At 24.8% G+C, this 17,205-nt stretch overlaps 2 protein-coding genes across 5 annotated transcripts in view; one reads left to right on the top strand and one right to left on the bottom strand.

The window, feature by feature from the left end:
* Window positions 1-17,205, bottom strand: part of LOC107453025 (uncharacterized) — a 188,618-nt gene that overhangs the window by 65,613 nt on the left and 105,800 nt on the right. The window lies entirely within an intron of this gene.
* The window catches only part of LOC107452416 (Protein O-mannosyl-transferase 2), a 42,352-nt gene that overhangs the window by 3,424 nt on the left and 21,723 nt on the right, over window positions 1-17,205 (top strand). For 2 of the 4 annotated variants that reach the window (XM_071186022.1, XM_071186024.1), the window contains exons 4-9: window positions 2,636-2,744; window positions 4,452-4,560; window positions 10,248-10,313; window positions 10,584-10,677; window positions 12,806-12,912; window positions 15,005-15,087. In XM_071186022.1, coding sequence (XP_071042123.1) covers window positions 2,636-2,744; window positions 4,452-4,560; window positions 10,248-10,313; window positions 10,584-10,677; window positions 12,806-12,912; window positions 15,005-15,087 — 568 coding nt within the window. Of the gene's footprint in view, window positions 1-2,635; window positions 2,745-4,451; window positions 4,561-6,375; window positions 6,510-8,236; window positions 8,346-10,247; window positions 10,314-10,583; window positions 10,678-12,805; window positions 12,913-15,004; window positions 15,088-17,205 lie in introns of those variants that run through there. The other 2 variants (XM_071186025.1, XM_071186023.1) reach the window with 2 other exon arrangements.

A 17,205-nucleotide genomic window follows, 5' to 3' on the forward strand; every position in this document is an offset into this window, starting at 1 on the left:
TTGATTTTCATTTTAAATTTGTTGAGCTGTGAAACAGAACTTTATATATGTTCATTTTTATCATTTAAAAAATGTTCTGTTGTTTTTTATTTCAAGAGATGTTAAATTTGCGACCAAGGCAGTTTTTATATACAGTTTCTATTAACCGAGATATCCGAGGTGGTCCCAATAAGCTCTGATAATAGGGGCTCCACTGAACTCAAATTACACAGATTCCATCAATTTTGAGATTTTTTTCATTGCGATTCAGGAATTTTTGCTACAGAACTCCACATTGTTTTAAACATCTTATCATAAGAAATATGATATTATTATGATGAACGAATTTTGAAGTAGAGTTATTACCATTTTTTAAGTACTTTATTTATGTTGATTTCCTCATTAATCTAAGTGAATTTTCTTTCATGTTTCCGGCAGCTGTTATCAAATTTTCTTGTGATACTTAAAATGCTAGTATTTTTAATATGATATCATTACTACTTGCGAGTTTCAAATCACACATTTAAATTATTACTTTTGATCTGTTTTATTTGTGCTAATTTATCTTAATCCAATTTTTTTATTGTTTTCTCTGAAGTTATTTTTGCATATTTTCACATGGTTTTGAAAATCCTCATATTTTTAATACATATAAGGTCTCTAGAGCCGCTGTTTTGAATGTGCGCTTAATTTGTATTGATTTGATCGCAATCTAAATGATTTTTTAAAATTGTTTTTTCGGTAGTTATTGCTAAGCTTTTGAAAATCCCAATATTTTTAATACATAAATTACGTCACTTGACTTGCCCATTAAATGTGTGCTTTATTTGTACTGATTTTCATGCAAATTGGAAGAATTTTTTAATAGCTTTTCTGGTAGTTATTGCTATGCTTTTCCACATGGTTTTGTAAATCCAGCTATTTTTAGTACTCACTCTTATTACTATGGCACTTGAATTATGTTTTTATGTTTGACACATCGCTAAGTAATTTATTTGTGACGATTTCATCCCAAATCTATAGAATTTTTTAATCAAATTTTTGGTAATTAGTTTTTTTGTATGGGTATAAAAATAATACTATATTTTTTATTGCTCACATGTATTCAATTGCTCATTTTATTTATCTCTTATGATGTGCTTTGTTTGTGCTAATTTCATCCTCAATCCAAACTTAATTTCAATCGTCTTTTGGCAGTTGTTACTTTTTTCATGTATTCAAGATCCAAATATTCCAAAAAAAAATGGAGTAATAATTTGGTTATTAACTATTCATTGTTTTTAACTTTTGTGCTAAACGTTCAATTATCATTTATGTAAATTATCTGCTGATAGCATAATGGTATACTAAGTTTTAATTAGGATATGCAAATATTTTGAATTACTTATATGCACTTATGAGGTAATTTTGGGATTGAATTCCAAAACTGTGATTCTAATTTTATTAGTAGTCACTTTTAATTCACGGTTTTTATTTATTACTCATAAAAGTAAATTGCCAATGTTTTATTAATTATCAATTTCTGCAAGGTAATTGTGATTGTATTATCTCATTGCAGTTTTTGATACAGACTTAAGTTTTCTGATCTGGTTAGAAGCATGAGTATTTTTTTTGTGAATAAGCATTTTGAAATTGTTAAAAGATTGGATATTATAAATTACTATCTAAGACAAATGTTTAAAAGTATTTTATTATGTTTTAAAATATGTAACAGCTTAAAACATTTTTATAAAGATAATTTTTAAAAATGAAAGCTTATTATCATTATATCTAAAAGCTTTTAGGATAAATATTCTAACTCAAACTAACAATTCATTTCTTCTTTTTTTTTAAAGAATTAAATGATATTGTTTATACTTTAAAATATTAAAAAGAGATTAAGTAATATTTCAGATGATTATAAACACAAGAAACTATGATACAATTGAAACTTAGCAAGTACACACTATAATTTAAAAGTGACATTGGAAAAACAATTTGAAGTAAAAAGGTCACCTTTGGAAAATTTTGATTTCTCCTAGTTGTTCCCCATGTCTTTCATAAATATATGGTTTTTGTAAATTGCTTACATATTATTAAATTTTTATTCTCAAATTTGTATCCATGAATGTCGTTGGTAGGAATGAGACAGTGGATATATGTTCCCTTCAATAATTAGAAATATCTAAAAATCCTTCTCAATATTTTAAACAGATAAAGAAAATTTTCTTGAATCATTATCAATTTAAATGAATTAAATTTAAAAACTTAAAAGAGATAAAAATAATTATTTATAATTTTCCTGCATTTAACACATCTAAGAAATATTTTTTTTTCTTTTGTGTGAAATTTAGAGAATTTTTGTGAGTGTGTAATTTAATTTTACCTTCCTCAAAAATTGATTTCCTGTGACACTTATACTTGTATGAGTGTGCATTTTTTCTTCTTAAATGTTTATACTTATTGTATCAACTTTTAAGTCTATTAATTTATTTCTTTTCTTAAATATTTATATCATTATTTGATATTTTATGTTGACCCATATTCGTCGTTTTCTTTATGGTTGTTTTTTACAGGAATTTCTGATCCTAAATATGCATATTGATTACATTAATATGTATAACGATATGTGTGATTAATTATTTTAATTTAACATTTAAAAAAATTGTTATTGCAGTTTTGTGTAACACTTGGAATGGCTATAGTTCCATTTTGCTTTTTGATTGTGTGGGAACTGACTCGTTCTCTATGTGCTTCCACTCTGTCTGGCTTCTTCGTAATTTTTGGTAAGTTAAAATAACATGTTATTAGGAGATTTATTCTTATGACTGTTCTAAATATTGTTAATAGCTTATTTAAACCATTGAGTGATTGAAAAAAATAAACTAATTTAAACAAATTTTTATATTTTTTGCAAATTATAATTAGTTTACTTTATCTGTGAATATATTATAGTCATGGTTTATTGGAAATACTAACATACATATAAGCACAAGTGCAGAAAATTCTCAGAGTGTGGCCCTAGCTAGATCTCCGGGAGTTTAAAATGAGAAAAAGCTTATTGCCAAATATTTTATTAATATACATATAGCACACGGACAAACAAACATAAGTTTAATTAATTAGGAATAGGAGAAATAAAGAAGGTCCATTCGGTTCAAAGTCTGAGCATCCACTGTCTAGTATGTGGTGGCGCTGTGGTAGCTTGACGATGTCGTTGCTACAAGAGCCTAATATTTCCTCAGAACAAAGATTTTTTTTAGTTCAAAATTTCTCTAAAAATTTTAGTGTTTTTTTTTCTTCTTATAAGTATTGTAATTCTATCAAAATATTTTTCGTAAGTAAAGTTTGTACATTGTTCAAAGTTTTTGATAATAAAAAATAAAAAAAATAATTTAATTTTACACAGTACAATAACAAGCATAAGTGTTAAGAATAATAGAAATCAAAATATATCAAAATAGTGATGTTTTATAACAAGAAAAATCTTGCGAAGCAACACATTTTTGAACTATAATATTGAAATTTTTTGAACCTAAATTTCCCCCAAAACCTTGTTTGCAAGATCAGACATATACTGCTCCTCTGCATAGAGTAATAACAAAAAATATTGAGAATTGAAAAAAAAAACTTTTTTATAAGTTAAAAGTAGACAATTATTGACGAGCTTTATTTATTTTACTTAATATAAAAAATCTGCCCAAATTGAGGCATTAAAGAATTAAAATCAATATTTAAATTGATAATAATTAACATTTCATAGTTGTTACCTGTAATGTAAACTTCATAGTTATAATATTAGTAAATAATTAGATCTTAAAGTATTAAGAGGTCCATGTTTCTAGAAAAACCAATTAATAGTTTCAATAAATTTTGGCTTTTTTTTTTTGCATGATGCATAATATAAATCATAATTATAGTAGTATTTAATGCAAGTATTGTATATGATTTAATATCTAATAAAATCCTCAATGGCAAAAGAGATATGTGTCCCAGGTTTTTCATTGTTTTTGTCAGATCGACACTTTTTAATGGGTTCTTCGTGTGTGGTGTCAAAAACTTATTTTTGACGTCAAAAACCAAACCCTGTTTTAAATGGATCAGTCACAAATTAATTTTTATCAAGTAATACATTTGTTACTTAAATCCATAGTGACTAACTAATGTCTTTCATATTTATATAAATAGTTTTGTTATAAATATAGTATCATATTTTTAATTAATATTTCATTAATTCAAGTTAATTTGTACATTTTTCAAACACTATATTTTTATTCTATTATTTCAATTAGTGAGTTTTTATTTGCTATTCTGTTTCTATTTGTATATAATATAGACTCCTGTTAAGAAATTTATAAAATGTTTTGTTGATTTGTTTGTTATTTCTTTTAAAAAAAAAATTATAGTATCGGTACAAAATAGTGAAATGGAATCACATTTAGTTCTGTTTTATCTCATATTATTCTGACATAAGTTTGTTTTGCATTTTTCAGACGTTGGAATGATCACCTTATCGCAATATATTCTCCTTGATCCTATTCTCATGTTTTTCATTATTGGTTCTGTATTAGGAATGGTTAAATTTGCATCACAGAGTCACAGGTATTAACTTTCTTTTTATGTTACATGTATTTTTTTCTCATGAATTTTTGTTTTATTTTACATTAATAGTCTTAACTTAAAATTATGACCAAGACTTGCATTTTGATGAAATTTGCATTTTTGGATTATTTTTTTCTGGCATTTTTCGCATTATGGAGTATATATATCTTTTCTTTTTATCTTCTTACTGTTTTTTTATAATTATTTTTATAAGTTTTCGGTAATTTTTATTCCATTCTCTGCAAGATTTTTTTATACTTTTACATTTATCTTGTGAGTCACAATACACCCTGTAACCAAGTTTTCTCATTATGTTATTGATATAAAATTTTTAGTAGTAGTTCTTTGTTACTGCTTTCCCATCTTTTCTGATTTGTATTATTTAGAACATGAAAGTCTTCTAGGGGAAAAAATTATTGTTGTCCACTATTGAAAGGAGCTGTGAGTAGGCAACATTATAATCTCAAAGAGGAAAACATTGTTTTAATATTTTTACTTGAATAATAGGGCATTTTTAGGGAATTTTCTTAGCTTAAATTTTTTGAGATTTTTTACGCAGGGAAAAAAATCTATCGTTTTACTTGGGTATATAGAGATTTTTTTAGGTCATCAATATGCAGGCTCTAATTATCTTCTCCCAAAATATATACAACAACATTTCTCTATTTTTTGTTCTNGCTTCTAATCGCTTTCTAAACTATAATAACAGGGCCTTCCATATTCGACGGGTAAGGAAGGGGGAATGAAATTCTCCTGGAAGGAAAAACGGATTAATACCCCAAGGAACCGTGATTGTATTATCTCATTACAGTTTTTGATACAGACTTAAGTTTTCTGATCTGGTTAGAAGCATGAGTTTTTTTTTTTTATGAATAAGCATTTTGAAGTTGTAAAAAGATTGGAAATTATAAATTACTATCTAAGACAAATGTTAAAAAGTATTTTATTATGTTTTAAAATATGTAACAGCTTAAAACATTTTTATGAAGATAATTTTTAAAAATGAAAGCTTATTATCATTATATCTAAAATCTTTTAGGATAAATATTCTAAATCAAACTAACAATTCATTTCTTCTTTTTTTTTTAAATAATTAAGTAATATTGTTTATACTTTAAAATATTAAAAAGAGTTTAAGTAATATTTCAGATGATTACAAACACAAGTAACTATGATATGATTGAAACTATTTTGATTTCTCCTTATTGTTCCCCATTTCTTTCATAAATATATGGTTTTAGTAAATTGCTTACATATTATTAAATTTTTATTCTCAAATTTGTATCCATGGATGTCGTTGGTAGGAATGAGACAGTGGATATATGTTCCCTTCAATAATTAGAAATATCTAAAAATCCTTCTCAATATTTTAAACAGATAAAGAAAATTTTCTTGAATCATTATCAATTTAAATGAATTAAATTTAAAAACTTAAAAGAGATAAAAATAATTATTTATAATTTTCCTGCATTTAACACATCTAAGAAATATTTTTTTTTCTTTTGTGTGAAATTTAGAGAATTTTTGTGAGTGTGTAATTTAATTTTACCTTCCTCAAAAATTGATTTCCTGTGACACTTATACTTGTATGAGTGTGCATTTTTTCTTCTTAAATGTTTATACTTATTGTATCAACTTTTAAGTCTATTAATTTATTTCTTTTCTTAAATATTTATATCATTATTTGATATTTTATGTTGACCCATATTCGTCGTTTTCTTTATGGTTGTTTTTTACAGGAATTTCTGATCCTAAATATGCATATTGATTACATTAATATGTATAACGATATGTGTGATTAATTATTTTAATTTAACATTTAAAAAAATTGTTATTGCAGTTTTGTGTAACACTTGGAATGGCTATAGTTCCATTTTGCTTTTTGATTGTGTGGGAACTGACTCGTTCTCTATGTGCTTCCACTCTGTCTGGCTTCTTCGTAATTTTTGGTAAGTTAAAATAACATGTTATTAGGAGATTTATTGTAATGACTGCTCTAAATATTGTTAATAGCTTATTTAAACCATTGAGTGATTAAAAAAAATAAACTAATTTAAACAAATATTTATAATTTATGTAAATTATAATTAGTTTACTTTATCTGTGAATATATTATAGTCATGATTTATTGGAAAGACTAACATATATATAAGCACAAGTGCAGAAAATTCTCAGAGTGTGGCCCTAGCTAGATCTCGGGGAGTTTAAAATTGAGGAAAAGCTTAGTGCCAAATATTTTATTAACTTACATATAGCACACGAACAAACAAACATAAGTTTAATTAATTAAGAATAGGAGAAATGAAGAAGAAGGTTCATTCGGTTCAAAGTCTGAGCATCCACTGTCTAGTATGTGGTGGCGCTGTGGTAGCTTGACGATGTCGTGTTACAAGAGCCTAATATTTCCTCAGAACAAAGATTTTTTTTAGATCAAAATTTCTCTAGAAATTTTAGTGTTTTTTTTTCTTCTTATGAGTATTGTATTTTATCAAAATATTTTTGGTAAGTAAAGTTTGTACATTGTTCAAAGTTTTTGATAATAAAAAAAACAAATTAATTTAATTTTACACAGTTCAATAACAAGCATATGTGTTAAGAATAATAGAAATCAAAATATATCAAAATAGTAATGTTTTATAACAAGAAAAATTTTGCAAAGCAGCACATTTTTGAACAATAATATTGAAATTTTTTGAACCAAACATTTTCCCCAGGGCTGCCTAAATTTCCTCCAAAACCTTGTTTGCACGATCAGACATATACTGCTCCTCTGCATAGAGTAATAACAACAAATATTGGGAATTGGAAAAAAAAAACTTTTTTGTAAGTTAAAAGTAGACAATTATTGACGAGCTTTTTTTATTTTACTTAATATAAAAAAATCTACCCAAATTGTGACTTAAAGAATTAAAATCAATATTTAAATTGATAATAATGAACTTTTCATAGTTATTACCTGTAATGTAAACTGCATAGTTATAATATTAGTAAATAATTAAATCTTAAAGTATTAAGAGGGCCTGTTTCTAGAAAAACCAATTAATAGTTTCAATAATTTTGGGCTATTTTTTTTATATGATGCTTAATATAAATAATAATTATAGTAGTATTTAATGCAAGTATTGTGTATGATTTAATATATAATAAGATCCTTAATGGCAAAAAAGATACATGCTCCAGGTTTTTCACTGTTTTTGTCAGATTGACACTTTTTAATGGGTCCTTCGTGTGTAATGTCAAAAACGAGATTTTGACGTCAAAAACCGAACCCTGTTATAAATTGATCAGTCACAAATGAATTTTTATCAAGTTATACGTTGGTTACTTAAATCCATACTGACCAACTAATGTCTTTCAGATATATGTAAATAGTTTTGTTTTAAATATAGTAGCATATTCTTAATTAAAGTATTGTATCTAATATTTCATTAATTCAAGTTAATTTGTACATTTTTCAAGCACTATGTTTTTATTCTATTATTTCAATTAGTGAGTTTTTATTTGCTATACTATTTCTATTTGTGATATGATATAGGCTCCTGTTGAGAAATTTATAACCATTTTTGTTAATTTTTTTTAAATATTATAGTATCTGCACAAAATAGTGAAATGGAATCACATTTAGTTCTCTTTTATCTTATATTATTCTGACAAAACTTCATTTTCCATTTTTCAGATGTTGGAATGATCACTTTATCGCAATATATTCTCCTTGATCCTATTCTCATGTTTTTCATTATTGGTTCTGTATTAGGAATGGTTAAATTTGCGTCACAGAGTCACAGGTATTAGCTTTCTTTTTATGTTATGTGTATTTTTTTTCTCATATTTTTGTTTGAATTCTACATTAATAGTCTTAACTTAAAATTATAACCAAGACTAGGAATTTGATGACATTTGCATTTTTCGACTATTTTTTTATCTTTTTCTGGCATTGGAGTGTTCTTTATTATTATTATTTTTAAAATCTTTTTACGTTTTTTTTATTATTATTATTTTTATAAGCTTTGGGTCATTTAATTCCATTCACTGCAAGATTTTTCTTATAATTTTACATTTTATCTTGTGAGTCACAATACAGCATGCAACCATGTTTTCTCGTTATATTATTGATATAAAATTTTTAGCAGTAGTTCTTTGATACTGCTTTCCCATCTTTTTTAATTATTTAGAGCATTACAATTTTCTAGGAAATTTTTTACTTTAAATTTATTGCGATTTTTTAGGCAGGAAAAAAAATCTATTGTTTTCCCTGGCATACAGAGATTTCTTAGGTCATAAATATCCAGGCTTTAATTATTTCCCCCAAAAGTATATATAGCAACTCTTCCCTTTTTTTTTTCTTTTGTTCTTAAATTCCTTTAAGTAGATGCAGCTTGGGGGATGTCAAGTGAAGCCTTGAGTGATCAGTTTGCAACTTCCTACCACAAACTAAACATTTATTCAAAAAGAATCTACAGAACACAATTAAGGAGTTTTATAACTGTTTTTTTAAATTCATTATGGATTGAATGGAAAAAGTATCTTACAAACAAAGGAAATTATGTATAATCATAGATTTTAAATGTTAAACAATTAATGAAATAAGTTGATAATTGAAATAGCTATATTGTCTTTAATTAAGAAAAACATTGCTTTGTATCTTTCTCATTTATTAGTTTGAGCTTAAAATTTTAGTGTAATCTTGACTTTAAAAATACACATAATGATATTTATGTTTGTTCTTTAACTGATAATATAAAGAATAAATAACTTTATTTATCATATCAAATTATCATTATGATATTTTTTTCTAGAAAATTTTACAATGCTGTTTCTCTTTACAGAATGATGTCTCATTAAAACAAGTGTTTTTAAAATTTATTCAATATTTAAATTTTTATTATTAAGAAAACACTAATTATTAAAATTTAAGTAAGAATTAAAAAGTATGATATTTTTAGTTGTGTAATTATTTGTATAAATTTTAGAACATTTCAAATTTATATTTTCCAATAACCTTTACGGGTAATGCTGATAAAGATGTCTAAAGTTATTTTGTCATAAACTGAAATATATTATTGAACTTATAAATGGTTTATCTTAGGATTAATTTATTTATTTATTGGGTTTTTGTTATTTATTATATTTGGTTAAAAGACAAAGTAAAATATAAAAAAAATTACAAATACATTCAACAAAATACAAAAAATATTATATTCATTATCTTTCCTGTTAAGTCCTTCTATGAGAAAAGGTCATTGGAGAAATTTCCATTCCAAACTCAGTTTCACTTCTATTGGTATTTTAAAGTTTAGTAGATAAGTCACATAGCTTCAAATGCTAAAAATTTTTTTTCAGAATATGGAAATGCAAACAAATGTTTATAACATTTCTTCCCCTGCCATAATTTGTTTGCATTTTCATAATGTGAAACTTTTTTCCTTTCATTTAAGATTTCAAGGTTTTCTCTAGGTTTCTGTGAACTCACCTTTTCTATACTTTAAATTTTAAAAATTTCATGTTGGGGAAAAGAGAAATCGCCATGCAGGGTTTCTTCCATGGTATATCATCCTTTTAACTGTTAGGCTACAAAATTTAATCGATATTTCTACATGCATTATTTTGCCTTCATCATTTTAATATAGTTCGCATTACTATATATGTTGCTATTATGGTAGTCTTAATAAGATATTGGTTTTTTGTAGAAACTTCAGCCCATCTTGGTGGTTTTGGCTATCATGGACAGGAGTTTTTATGGCTTGTTCAATAAGGTAAATGATTGTTCATTTGTAATTTATTTGTTTTTTGCTAACGAAATAAAGTTAAAGGGCACACATAATCTTGATACTTGAACTTTTTTTTTATCAAATACTTATTTGTATTTATCTGTATTTATTGTTAAAATTTATTCTTGACATTATGCTAAATTAATTACACACATTTCATAATTGTGTAATTAATTTAGCAATATATATATATCTTTTGTAGAAAAATATGAATAATTTTTCAATTTTTTTTTTCTTTTCAATTTTGATTTGTAGTGTGAAGTTTGTTGGGTTGTTTGTGGTTCTTCTAGTTGGCATTCATACTCTTTATGATTTATGGAACATACTTGGAAATTTGAACACTCCTATCGTAAGTATCATTCTTAACAGTTTCAATCGTATCTTTCTGGTAGAAAAAATATGGAATCAATTCTTAGTTCATAAGATAATGTATTGACAAAATCTTAAATAAGACAGGAATAAAAATATGTAGAACCAAGAATAAAGTTAAGTTACTTTTTTTTTAAAAAGTGCCTAGTTTTTAACTTTAAATTTGTGTTGAAATTTTTTTTTTTTTTTTGTGGCTAAAATGTTTGCTAAATAAAATGGAAATAACCAGGCTAGCATGTTGATGAACCCTATAGCAAAATTCATTTAGTTTTTGCTCAACAAACCTCACTAGCACTTACATCTTTCTTCAAGATATTTTTAATGGTAATAAATATGTATGTAAGCATTATAGTATGTAAGCAATTTATATGTATGTAAGCAATATGTAAGGTATATGTATGTAAGCAATTTATAATAATAAAAGTGTCTTATAATTATAAAAAAAATCCTGCATTTGTAGATTAAAACTGTGTATTTATGTGATTAAACTGTTTGACTAAAACTGTGTTTATATATTTTTTAAATTGTATTACTTACATCTAAATTTTTATTGAAAGTAATTTTTCTTGCTGAAAAATTCGCAAAATTACTCAATAGGTGAAAAATATAACTATAAAATTTGAACATAATGCAAAGTATTTTTACTGATCATTTGAAGCATAGTAAACGATTGGCTTTTGTATTACCTTTGTTTACTAGTTTTGAAGTTAAACTTTTTTCAGAATTTTATTCATGAAAATTCAAAAAGTGTACAACATAATAGCAATCAGAGTTGAATGCAGCAGAGGGTCAGAAGCACTTTTTACCCCTCAGGTATGCAAGCAAAGCAACCTTTTGAAAAAAACAATTCTGGGACGCCTTTTGAAAAATTTTGCTAAGAAAATTTTGTTTCCCAAAATGTTAGGCCAAAATAAAAATGCATTTTTTTTTCTCAAATGAAAATTTTAGTGCAAGAACCTAATGATGTCCTGCATGAATGTGTCAAGTTGTTGTGATTCTGCTTTTTGCTGAACCAAAACTATCAAATGACCTTAAAATGAAAAATAATGCCCTTAAAAATATTAGAACACATGTTTTAAATTAATTTTTTTTTAAAATTATAAATTTTATTTTTTATTTAGAAATTTAATAAATTTAAGGTAAAAAAATGAGTTTCTAATGTATGAATAAAATAAAATATTAATAAATGTCTTAAAATATAATTAAATTTTTTTTTAATCTTTAGTTACAATCTTTAAGAATATCAGAAAGATTGTCTGTTGTTCAAAGCCAAATTATTATATTTTGGAAAACTTCATCATCCCTTGTTGTTGAAAGATATTTAAAATAACCAAATGCAATGGGAAATTTTTATATATTTATGAAGAAAAAATTTCATTCTTGAGTAAAATTCACTTAAAAGGAAAATATTAACGAAAATTTATAAAATAATTTTAAAAATAAATAAATTACAAAAAATAAATAAATAAATAATTCACGAGTAAAATCTCTTTAAATGAAAATATTAACAAAAATATATAAAATAATTTTAAAAATAAATTACAAAAAGATAAATAAATAAAATAAACATGAATAATGCCTTATTAAGGAAAAAAAAAACCTAAAATGCCTTTTTTTATTACTTTAATTTATTAATGTGGATAAATATAAATACTAATTATCAATTAATTGTAGGAAAAATCTGGCATTTAACAAAATACTATTTTGTTTAAAATAGTATTTAGAAAGAAGCTGAAATATTTTCTTACTTAGTGAAAAACACACATAGTTATTTTATTCTGGGATGTTGTGATTTTTGTCTCATATGTTAGATCCTTTTGTTTGTTTTAGATTCATAATTTCATCTGGTTATCTTTAAATAATTTGCTGTTAGTTTATCACTTCATAAATTATGTTCAAAGTAAAGAATAAAATGTAAATGTTTTTTTTATCAGTTTGTACAGTTTAATCTATGCTGTTACTAATGCAATACAACTTTATACAAGTATATTTCTATGATACTTAAATTGTTTTAATTTTATCCACTTTAATCTTATTTGTTTCTTTTTTAATTTTTTTGTGTGTTTATGTTGTAGCATTTTAATTAAAATGCTTAAATTTTAATTTAGACTCAAGTGATTAAACATTTCACAGCACGAGCAGTCTGTCTCATTTTGCTCCCTGCCATTTTGTATGTCACCTTCTTTTATATTCACTTGAAGACACTATACAAAAGGTATGTTGACATTCCATTAATGATATTTAACCTATTAACCCTCCAAGCATTGAGCTCTTGACAAATTTTGTTGAACTTTATCTGTTATAGGGCATAATTAATAATTGCCACTGGAACGAACTATAACAATTCAAAAATGCCTCCTCATGCATTTTATGATTATTTTTTAATAAATATGTAATTGTCATATTATTCTGAAAATGATTTTATATCAACTTGTTTCTTAAAACTTTTCTTAAATTTAGAAATCGACCTTATAATACTTACCATATTTTGAAAAATCTTTCAAAAGAAATGCTTTACACTATTAATATAAACATTTTTTTAATCACCTGAACATTTTAATTTTTTAAAAATTGACCAATAATTTAAAAAAGTGGAGACTGTTATGAAGGCTTTAACTGACCAGTAATTAAGTTTCCTAATTTTGCCTCATGTCTGTTATGCATTATTTTCTTGAATAATGTTTTGAAGAAAACTAGTTTTAGGGTGTAGAAGAGCCGATAGCTCAAAGTTCAGAAAATACTGGAACTATGTCTCAGAGGGTTAAGATTGTATGTTTTATGTAGAATATTTTTTAAAGATAAGTGTTAATTAACGTTTAATAATTGTTTGAACATAGTTGAATAAATAAGTGCAAAACTTTCACAAGCCATTAGCCACTTATTAAGGTGTGAAAATACTAAAAACTATCATGTAAAAAAGAGTAAAGAAAATCACACATTTTGTGCAGTTATTTTTTCATCAGTATGATTAACAGAAATGTTATTTTGTAGCTCAAATATATATATATATATATGTAGAGAAAACATGGAAAAAAATTACAGAATATAATGAAAAAAGAGAAGAAGTAAATTATTTTAAAAAAATAATAAAAATCCGGTAAAAAGGATATAATCTCTTTATCAGCTCACATGATTATATCAGTAAAAAGGAGTGCTTTCTAATATTGTATCAATAAAGCCAAAGCAAAATATATCAATACAATAGTGTGAGGAGCACTCAAAAATTTTTTTGAAACAAAATGAAACACATTAAGTAATAAATGTAACGTAAAAAACAGAAAGTTAAATAAAGGAAAAAATCAGAACAAAACATAAAACCAAATTTATAAAGCAAATTCAAAGGAACTTAAAAATATTTTCATAATGAGATTGCCAGAGTTCAAAATATGCAATTTGAGGTTAAAAATGTGAATAGAGGGATTTTGCTTTATAGCTCGTTCTTACTGTTATGCTGAAGCACGTTTGATTTGTTAGGTGCCAAGCATTGGGCCGAAAATAGATGTGCACAAGGTAATATTATACTGGATAATTTAAAAAAGTTTATAAATTAATAAGGTTGATATTTAATTATTCAATTTCAATGATTCTCGAAAATTAATTTTTATTGAAGAAAAGAGAGAGAGAGAGAAAGAAACATGAATTACCTGTTTTGCACATATTTTTAGCCTCAGATTTGCCAAAATGGATTTGCACATGAAAAAAATTATATAAATTAACAAAGAAGCTTTTAGTTAGTAAATTTACTTGCAACTAAATGCTTACTTGCAACTCAGTGAATTTATATAGAATTTAATTACTTTAGTCAGGTATGCATTGTTTTATTTATATATATATACCACTTTTATAAGTAAAAAGCGCAAACTAAATGTGATATGACTTTGTTTCATGCATATTACCATTTTAAAGCAATTTTAATTCCTTCTAAGATATTTATCTCATTGGACATTTTTTACATCTAAATGTTTTCTTACCCCAATAATTGATGAAGCTGTATGTTAAACATAATGTTTAGATTGAAAGAGGAGGATGTCTGATGCTTTATATGTTACTTTATACCTAATTTTCTTATTAGGATAAGAAAATTTGTTTTCTAAATTATCGGTGGTAACTTAAAACATGCCTTTAAATTTAAACCACCTTCCCTATTTCAGTATTTTGAAAGAAAAATATTTATTAGCTCTATCAATAATTAAAAAAAGGATTACTGGTCAAAAGTCCTATTAAAATTTTTATTTATTTATTGACATTTATTCATTTTATGTAATGATTGTTTTAACAGAAAAATAAGTTTTCAACATTAATTTCAGTGGCTCTGGCGATGGATTTTTCAGCTCGGCATTTCAATCCCAGTTAGAAGGAAATTCACTTTATCATGCTCATATGCCAAAAGGTAATAGTGTTATTATGCATATTTAATTGAACTTAGTGGCATTTTAATACAGATATAACCAAAAACATCAAAAATAATTTCTTCCAACTTTTGCAATTTTATTTTGCAGAATGCAGGAAACAAAATTCAAATTCTTTAATTGAATAAACATCAGAATAAAAATGTATTGTTTTATAAAACACTATACTTTTTTCTAAATAGATTAATTAGTTTCCTTTTGGCTGTCCTACATTATTTTACTAAGCAAATAAAGGTGTTAAAAAAAAATTTTGACATCAGAAACATAACTTTATGTTGGGTAATATTTGAATAAAAAAATTTATGTTACTTTAACAGAATTTGTTTAGTTTTCTATAATGTTAGTTTACGTGAATAATTGTAATAGTATCTAAGTATAAAATATTGGCAATTATCTACAAATGCTAAATTTTTTAAATACAATACTTGTTTTAGTTTATTTATCTTTTATTTATTATTTTATTTTAATTTTACTTAATTTCCAAAGAATTAATTTACTGCATGAATCCTTTTTGTGATGTAGAATTTCTTAAACTTAATTATCTCTACTCAAAGAGTAACCAACCATATTTAATAAAAAAGGTACGTAAAAATATAAGCTGATTTTTTTTTCTTTGCTGTGAGCTATGTTCAAAAGTAAATTGCAAAATTAAACAGAAAGACTTGTTTTTGATAAATATAAAAGTGAACAAATTAAAATAACAAATTTGAACTATCTGTATTATGTTGTATTTGAGTTTATTTGATATTTGACTACTATATGTGTTTTTAGTTGAATTTAGTTTGCAAAATTAACGCTTTATACATGTGCAGTATTCACTTTTTTTTTTTTTGCATAAATCTAAAGTTTGTTATCTTGTTCTTTACTTTCAAATTCTGCAGCGGCTCTTAATTTGTCTTTTTTCTTTCTTCATCAAAAATTTTAAGATAGTTTTAAATCTGGTTGCCTAGAATCTGCAATTTTTTTACAGTTTTTTAAATTAAAAAGTAAAATTAATACAAATTTAATGTAATGCTCTTATAGATGTCATACTTATTTTTTACTAACAATTGTATTCAGGGTTTCCAAATTTCTGTCTAAATTAGAATTTAATTTAATAATGCTCTCTAATTTTATGTTTTAAAGTTTGATTCTTTTTTTTTATAACTTTGGTTTAAATTTCGTTTTCACACCACTACATTTTCTACACCACTACAACAAAAGTTGATACATTAATCACCATTTTGTTCCAAGTCTTAATGATGGATCTTAAAATGTTGGAAAAATTACCAAAAATTCTGAAAGCTTTTTTTTTTTTAATTGTCTACCACTCTACAAAATACTATAGTAGTTGGAAGCCCTGTGTATTTATTTTATTTCTTTTTTGATAATTGGAATAGCATAGCTGCCAACTCTACTGGATTTTGCCAGATTCTCCTGGTCTACTGGTTTAATAAAAATTCCCCTGGTTTTTGTGTATTTTAGAAAATTCCCTAAAATTGAAAAAGTTTCCTTAAAAGATCCCTATTGAAATAGAATTTTTGCAGAGATTATTGCTTGCTTGAATATTTAAATAAGTGTTACTAATGCATAAAGAAGTGAGCCACATTTATAAAAGTCAGTTGACTATCCTTGATGAATTAAATTCTTATTACTATTCAAAATTAAAAGTAAACATAATATATTACATTTCAAGTTCATTTAGTGTTAATTGTAACTAGAAAATATTGCAGTTTTTTATTTTATTTTGATGGCTAAAAATCTCTAAAATTCTTTATGTGTAAAATATTTAAAACATTTTGTAACAAGTGTCAAGAATTTTATACTATTTCGTAAAATCTACTGGATTTTTCCCTATCAATGTTGGCAGCTATGGAATAGCATTATCATTTACCTCTTATTGCACTTCCATGGGGAAAAAAACTTTTGGTTTATTTTATTTCTAATAATATCTTGCTGAGAATGATTATTAATACTTTTCATGTTTTTTGAAAGAAAAAAAAATATAAACCTTTGTTAAAATTTTTATTAAGGACTTTCAAATTTTTTGTTTACAGATGTAGCCTATGGAGCAATTGTCACTCTAAAAAATCATAGAACAGGTGGTGGCTATCTTCATT

Source organism: Parasteatoda tepidariorum, chromosome 9 (genome assembly GCF_043381705.1).
Source record: "Parasteatoda tepidariorum isolate YZ-2023 chromosome 9, CAS_Ptep_4.0, whole genome shotgun sequence".
In the NCBI taxonomy this organism is placed as follows: Eukaryota; Metazoa; Arthropoda; class Arachnida; order Araneae; family Theridiidae; genus Parasteatoda; species Parasteatoda tepidariorum.